We start from the raw sequence: 7,831 nt of genomic DNA on the forward strand, positions 1-7,831 counted from the left end.
GGAGCATGCACCCACGTGTCATCTCCTCGCGCAGCAAATGCATGCCAATTTCCACATGCTTTTGGAAACTTGGGCAGAAAAAGTTAACTTCGACCCACTGAGAAAAAAGAGACAATGTTGAAGTGTAATTCAATAAGAGAAAAGCTGCTAAATGGAGAGTTGAAAATTAAAAGAAGTGAGGACCAGAACAGTGGCCTAATGTTTGGGAAAGATGTTATGTGTGATGATTTTGAGACACTATACAAATTTGACAGTCACAAGATGGGGAACTATACTGTTCAGATGGATAATAAACTGTAAACTGCTATCACAATAGACTGTTCTCTGTAACAATGTACCTAACCAGTGTAAAAAAAAAGGGGGGGGGGGGGGGTCAATGCAAATAGTCCGGGTAGCCATTTGATTAGCTGTTCAGCAGTCTTGGGGGTAGAAGCTGATCAGAAGCCTTTTCGAACTAGACTTGGCGCTCCGGCAGAAGAGAGAACAGTCTATGACTAGGGTGGCAATATTTAGGGCCTTCCTCTGACACCCACTGTCTGGTATATGGCAGGAAGCTTGGCCCCAATGATGTACTAGGCCGTACCCACTACCCTCTGTAGCGTCTTGCTGTCAAAAGCCGAGCAGTTGCCATACCACGCAACCAGTCAGGATGCTCTCGATGGTGCAGCTGTTGAACTTTTTGAGGATCTGATTACCCATGCCAAACATTTTCAGTCTCCTGAGGGGGACTGAAAAGATCATCGTCGTGCCCTCATCACAACTGTCTTGGTGTGTTTGGATCATGATATTTTGTTGGTGATGTAGACACCAAGGAACTTGAACATCGAGGGAGACACTTCCAGGTCTCTGACGTCCTTCTTGTGGGCGGTCTCATCGTTGTTGGCGATCAGGCCTACCACCGTTGTGTCATTTGCAAATTTAATGGTGTTGGAGTCGTGCCTGGCCGTGCAGTCGTGAGTGAACAGGGAGTACTAAGCACACCACACTGGGGCCCCTCAGGGGTGAGGATCAGTGTGGCAAATGTGTTGTCCAGTTTGAGGTCAATTATCACTGTTCTGATATCTAGAAGCTCGTTTCGGTCATAATAGACAGTGGCAGAAACATTATGTACTAAGTTACAAATAATGCGAAAAAACACATACAAAATAGCACAATTGGTTAAGAGCCATCTCCTCTGGCACCATTATGACTATTTATGATATAATTAACTCCTGCAGAATCAAGCAGTTCTTGCTTGCAGCCGAAACATGTTAGGTCATTTTTCACAGCTTTAATTCCTGTCAAACTGATGTTTTGCACAGAAAATCTTATTGCATTTTCACTTTATCACATATAGTTGGGTGGTTGCAGATGGGTTATTAGCAATTGCGGGCGGGTGAATAAAACAGCTGACCCCGCACATCACTACCGGAGTGCACCTTTAAGCTTCTACAACTGGGCCTTTAATATATAGACAAAATGTCTCTGCCAAGTTAGAGAGTACACATCCTGTCTATCAGCATACACATCCTATCAACATACCACACACATTTGTTACGCCAGGACAAGAGAAAATGTTTTTAACCTACAAACAGAGTAAGCATTTGGTCATGTTCAGGCCAGGAAGAGCTTTCAATTGACCCACTTTGGAGCGGACTGAAAGAAGGCGGAAGGGCAAGCAAGCCTTATTGCTGCAGAATTAATTTAACAGGATTGTTTTTTTTCACAGAATAACTAACGAACCTACACAATATCCGGCAATTAAAAAAAATATCATTAATTTAAACCCACACAAAAGACAAATGTAACATAATCCCTTCAGAAATGCACTTTGACTACTCATTCAAGTATCCAACAAAATGTGTGGTTCTAGACATTGTAAAAATAACCAAATAAAATGTTTAAAGAAAAATTAGGAAGAAATGCTGGTGCTTGTAGAGGAGTTGCACATCCACGATTTGATTACTACACACTACCCCTGCAATCTACTCCCAAAACGTTATACACATCCTCCGTTAAACTTTACACACAAGGGATCATTCAGTAAGAAACAGGGTTGGGGTCAATTCAACTTTCAAATCAATCAGTGCATTTAGGAAGTTATTTAAATTTAACATTTACTATTAGGATTTCACACTTCCTCAGTTGATGGAATTGAAATGTGAACTGACCCCTACAATGAAGAAGAGTCAACTTCCTGACATCAGGCTGAAAGCATGACAGAGGTTTCAACCTCCAACATAAAATGTGATACTTAAGCCTACAAGTTTAAACCAAGTCCAACTTGAGCTAGAGTGATTGAGCAGTGGTGTTAAAAATTTAGCTAATACAATCCACAACCAAAACAAACACACATCTATTGCCCTCACTCAGATAGAAGCTGGTACCAGGAGTGTGACCATAGGAGTGGCGAGACAGACCATAGGAGTTGGCGAGACAGCTAAAACCAATCTGGGACCAGGCAAATAAGGAGCTTCTTCAAACCTTTCTCATTTCAGGATGTAAAGTACATCTCTTTGGTCAGCATTGATACAATGCAGGGGATCTGCTTCTTGGCATCGAAGCCGGGAGAGTTTGACGCAGACTCAAACTCTGTCGCCACCTTGTGGTTGACCCGGGTCAGGATGTGTTGGACCTCCAGCTCTTTGCTGTACTTGCCAATCATCTCACACAGAGATTGGATAAACCAGGAGCCAGTCTGAGTGTTTCTCCATGAGTAGTAGCCTGTGGGAAGACATGTGAGAGCACATAAGAGTTGACTCTTGGGCCTGGTTTGAATAATTCAGAAAATGCATCCATGCTCAGATAATAACAGATCTAAATTGGATGGATTGGTAAAGTAAGAGGGTGGTAGCCTTGCATTCACAGATCCAATTACTTATAGATCTATGCACACCTCAAAGAAACCTGACTGGAGACTGCTTCTATGTGTGTGTGTGTGTGTGTGTGTGTGTGTGGCTTTGGAACATGTCTTGGACCTGGAGCTGTGGAGTAGGCATAGAGGAAGTCTGCTTCCACAGGGATCTTGGTTGAACTCCCATCTGAACTGCTGTCTGCCTCGATGCCCCCGTCCAGATCAGTACCTCTGCAAGCCTGCTTGTCACACACACAGGGGAACAGGAGACATGGATCAGTCACAGTCACACACGAACGCAAAGGCTACCTTTTGAACAATCCCTCCCTCACCTCTTCCTGTCATCCAGGACCTCTATACCAGGCAGTGTCAGAGGAAGGCCCTAAAAATTGTCAGACTCCAGCCACCTTAGCCATAGACTGTTCTCTCTGCTACTGCACTGCAAGCGGTATAAGAGTGCCAATTCTAGGTCCAAGAGGCTTCTAAACAGCTTCTAGCCCCAAGCCATAAGACTCCTGAACATCAAATAAAATGGTTACCCAGACTATTTGCATTGCCCCCCCCCCGCATATTATCTATGCAGTCACTTTAATAACTACCTACATGTACATATTACCTAAAATACCTTAACTAACCGGTGCCACCGCACATCGACTGTGTACCGGTACCCCCTGTATATAGCCTCGCTATTCTTATTTTACTGCTACTTTTTAATTATTTGTTACTTTTATTTCTTAGTATTTTTTTCTTAACTGCTTTGTTGGTTAAGGGCTTATAAAGTAAGCATTTCACTGTAAGGTTGTATTTGGCGCATGTGTTGTATTCGGCGCATGTGACAAATTTTTGATAGATTTTTTTGACTGTGGACGAGACGAACCTGTTTTGTCAGTAGGGGATTCAATTAGCCTCTATCTTATACCTTCTTTTAACCTTAACTTCATATTGTTGTTCTAGTGCTTTGGAACTACAAACATCTCTGAAACTGGAAACACTTATCTCCCCACTAGCTTTAAGAACCAGCTGTCAGAGCAGCTCACAGATTACTGCACCTGTGCATAGCCCATCTATAATTTAGCCAAACAACTACCTCTTTCCCTACTGTATTTATTTTATTTTATTTATTTTTCTCCTTTGCACCCCATTATTTTTATTTCTACTTTGCACATTCTTCCACTGCAAATCTACCATTCCAGTGTTTTACTTGCTATATTGTATTTACTTTGCCACCATGGCATGCCTACCTGGTTAAATAAAGGTGAAATAAAAATAAATAAATAATAATGGCCACAGTACCTGGATGAAGAAGAGTTTGGGCTTGCCCACCAGCGAGTTGCAGCGGTCGCCCCGGAACAGGCTGGTGAGGCTCTTGAGCTCGATTGAGGCATCCGTCCCGAAGAACACGCCATCATCCCCGTGACTCAGCAGGACACACACGAACGAAGCGGAGCAGCTGTGGTCCTCCTTGGAGGCTGGAAACAGCATCAAGTTTTTGATTGGTCCTTCACAGAATTTAAAAGGCTCTATCTGCTGTTGCTACATATATTTTTTACTTATAAATGATTGATTATTGATGTACCCATTGATTCTTGAAGAACATAACATAAATTCCTCATGAGCTTAGTTAAACTGTCATACTCCATCAGAACCCAAAATATAAGCTTGCATTACTTCAATGTTTGTATACGAAGTAAATGTAAACAGACACTGTACAGCATTTTAAAACATGGTTAAAACTATAATGTTGATATCACGGATGATCAGTCATGGCATCCATAGCTCTGTCTATGAGTTGGGAATGGTTACATTTCTTCAGCCCCATCTCTCAACTTTTTACTGAAACATTTGTGGGGAAGGCGTTTTGTTATTGTTTCAACTGCGGATTGCACCTTTAAAAAGGTAGACAAGAGTAGTATTGGGACAATTTCCAGAACAACAAGAAGTGAGAAACGAGAAGCTCATTTTCTTCACCAGTGTTTTCACACAGCTATCACGTTGCAGGTGAGTGACTGAAGCGCAACAGACACAGAGCACATGTGCAGACACTGAGAGCGGATCGTTTTGCATCGTGCACACCTGCAATGTTTTTGCTTAACCCTGTTGCTCGTGGAAACGTAATATTGTTGATTCTCAGTTTAAGTACAGGAGACCATGTACTTTCACTTGTTTTTATTGTGAATGGGCTGCTTTTAAAACGTAATTTACTGAATGTCTTCTGTGTATGATATTTATACGAAGACAAACCCATCTTCGTGGTGGTTGTCAGTGGTGGTGCTGACTTTCAAACATGCTTACCTGTGGTTAAAACATGCTTGATCTGGTCCACTTTCTGGTCATTGTAAACCTTCACCTTATAACCCAGTTTCCCAAACACCTTCATCACGTTGCCTGCATCCACATCTGTGCCATTGCGTACATTCATACCTTCAAAAACAAAGTAAAGTTATTAGACTAATTCAATTTGCTTTCTGGATATGTAATGTGCGTCATCATTGTGTACATACAGCCTTTACACAGTAGTGGAAAATGTACCTGATTGTCATACTTGAGTAAAAGTAAAGATACCTTAAAATGACAAGTAAAAGTGAGTCACCCAGTAAAATACTACTTGAGTAAGTCTAAAAGTTTTGGGTTTTAAATATAATTAAGTATCAAAAGTAAATGTAATTCCAAAAATATAGGGGCCTCCCATGTGGCGAAGTGGTCTAAGGCACTGATTCGCAGTGCTAGTTGTGCCACTAGAGGTTCTGTTGCAGCCAGCCGCAACCGGGAGACCCATGGGGCGGCGCACAATTGGCCCAGCGTAGTCCGAGTAAGGGGAGGGCTTGGCCGGCGGGGATGTTCTTGTCCCATTGCTCACAAGCTCCTGTGGTAGGCCTGACACAGTCGCCAGGTGTATGGTGTTTCCTCCAACACATTGGTGTGGCTGGCTTCCGGGTTAAGCGGGCATTGTGTCAAGAAGCAGTGCGGCTTGGCTGAGTTGTGTTTCGGAGGATGCACGGCTCTTGACCTTCGCCTCTCCTAAGTCTGTATGGGAGTTTCAGCAATGGGACAATACTGTAAACTACCAATTGTATACCATGAAAAAGGGGTAATACTTAAATATATATATATATATATATATATATATATATATATATATATATATATATATATCAAAAGGTAAAAACATAAATAATTGCAAATTCCTTATATAAAGCAAACCAGACAGAACCATTTTTATTTTATTTGGCTAGCCAGAGGCACACTCACACATAATTTACAAAACAAGCATGTGTGTTTAGTGAGTCCTCCAGGTCAGAGGCAGTAGGGATGACCTGGGATGTTCTCTTGATAAGTGGGTGAATTGGACCATTTTCCTGTTCTGCTAAGCATTCAAAATGTAACATACTTTTGGGTATCGGGGAAAATGTATGAGTAAAAAGTACATTATTTTCTTTAGGAATGTAGTGAAGTAAAAGTTGTATAAAATCTGAATAGTAAAGTACAGATACTGCAAAAAAAACTACTTAAATAGTACTTTAAAGTATTCTTACTTAAGTACTTTACATCACTGCCTTTACAAATATTCTTACAGTAGTAACCCAGCAGACAAAGCTGGGTGAGGTAATGTCATTACAACCATTTTACATAATCAGGTTATAATGATGTAATTTCAACTAGTTTCCCCCACTGTGAAGAAGCTGAATAACAAGCTTTATGCAAATACAAAACATAAGTATTAGACATAGCCTAGACCCGGAGTCTACAAATGAACGAACACAATACCTGTTCTTCTGTCAAAGTTCTTGTTGTTAATGATGATACACTGGCCAATGCTGGGGTAGCTGAGGCTGTACCTGAAGCTATGGGACTGAGGCTTGGCATCCACCTGCATAGACCCAGAGCCACCACAGGGGCCCTCTGACCTAGGAAACAAATAGATGCCACTTAGCAGACGCTTTCATCCAAAGTCACTTACATTTTCGTGTGTCATGCACACTGAGAATCCCTCTGAGAATTGAACGTACGACTTTGTCATTGGTAGCTCTTACCAACTGAGAAACACAGGACCACTAGTTAGATTACAGCAATACGCCAAGCTGATACTCTGTGTAAGTCAGATCTCAGACTGGGTTTTGAGTAAGTATACACTTGAACCGTTGAAATACTTTTGAGCATCCTTCCATCAAAGTAATAACTGATCAGACATGTGGATTGTGTGGAAGCTGTGAGGTGGTACCCTTACTTTTCATCTGTAGAATCAGTGATTACTTTAAGAAAGGGTGGAAGGATGCATTTCAAAAGCATTTCCCAGGCAGGCCCATAACCCCAAATTATCCCAGGGGTGTTGCCATGTGGCTGACCCTGTGCCTTCTCTCTCTCTCAGACTGTTAAGCAATATCTATGAATAAAAATATAATACTTTTTCAAAAGAGATACAATAGATCTTCTATTGTAAAATGTCTCTTTTTAGTCGTATATATGGCTGTGTGTTCGTGTGTCAACTATAGGCGTGACACAATGACAATTTTAGCAATTTCCTGTATGTTGTCTAGCATGGACCAAATATAGGCATCAAACTCCGTGGCCGCAACACGATCATCAAGTAACAATGTCGCCTAATGTCCTGATTTCATTACAAAAATGTATAATAACATGTGGTCGTCCGAATGACTGGTGAATATCGCAACTCAAAACAACTTTACCACGGTTTGCTAGGCTACTTCGTAAAATACATGCATTGAGATAACAAAGAATCTCACTCTTGTCCATCGCCCCGCCTAGCGTCAACGCAGTCCCCGGCACTCAAATCGTTTGCTGCTGACATGGTATTCTGCGAATTTCAAACAAATGTCAGTGACTATATAAAAATGTTGGTAGTAAAGTTTTGGTCAGACCGTGCAAATGGCCACCCTTATATCAAGCCAATATATTGTATGCACATGTCTTCCTATAGTTCTTTGTTACAAACAACAGTCCGCAACCAACCAATAGTAGCGTCCGGAGTAAACAATATTA

At 41.5% G+C, this 7,831-nt stretch overlaps 1 protein-coding gene across 1 annotated transcript; it reads right to left on the reverse strand.

Moving 5' to 3' along the window:
- Window positions 1–1,255: 1,255 nt before the first annotated feature.
- On the reverse strand, window positions 1,256–7,826 carry casp3a (caspase 3, apoptosis-related cysteine peptidase a). Its single transcript, XM_021619054.2, has 6 exons — window positions 7,576–7,826; window positions 6,599–6,738; window positions 5,126–5,254; window positions 4,127–4,302; window positions 2,958–3,072; window positions 1,256–2,703 (listed from the first exon to the last, which is right to left on the reverse strand). Exons 1-6 carry the CDS (start codon window positions 7,638–7,640, stop codon window positions 2,474–2,476), a joined length of 855 nt encoding a protein of 284 aa, XP_021474729.1. The 5' UTR covers window positions 7,641–7,826; the 3' UTR covers window positions 1,256–2,473.
- Window positions 7,827–7,831: the final 5 nt, after the last annotated feature.

Source organism: Oncorhynchus mykiss, chromosome 10 (genome assembly GCF_013265735.2).
Source record: "Oncorhynchus mykiss isolate Arlee chromosome 10, USDA_OmykA_1.1, whole genome shotgun sequence".
NCBI lineage: Eukaryota > Metazoa > Chordata > Actinopteri > Salmoniformes > Salmonidae > Oncorhynchus > Oncorhynchus mykiss.

Coding starts and splice junctions, on each gene's coding strand:
- casp3a (XM_021619054.2), bottom strand. CDS start 7,640: ATGTCAGCAGCAAACGATTTGAGTGCCGGGGACTGCGTTGACGCTAGG. Junction 6,739..7,575: donor AGGCGGGGCGATGGACAAGA/GTGAGATTCTTT, acceptor TTTGTTTCCTAG/GTCAGAGGGCCCCTGTGGTG. Junction 5,255..6,598: donor GAACTTTGACAGAAGAACAG/GTATTGTGTTCG, acceptor TTGTTTTTGAAG/GTATGAATGTACGCAATGGC.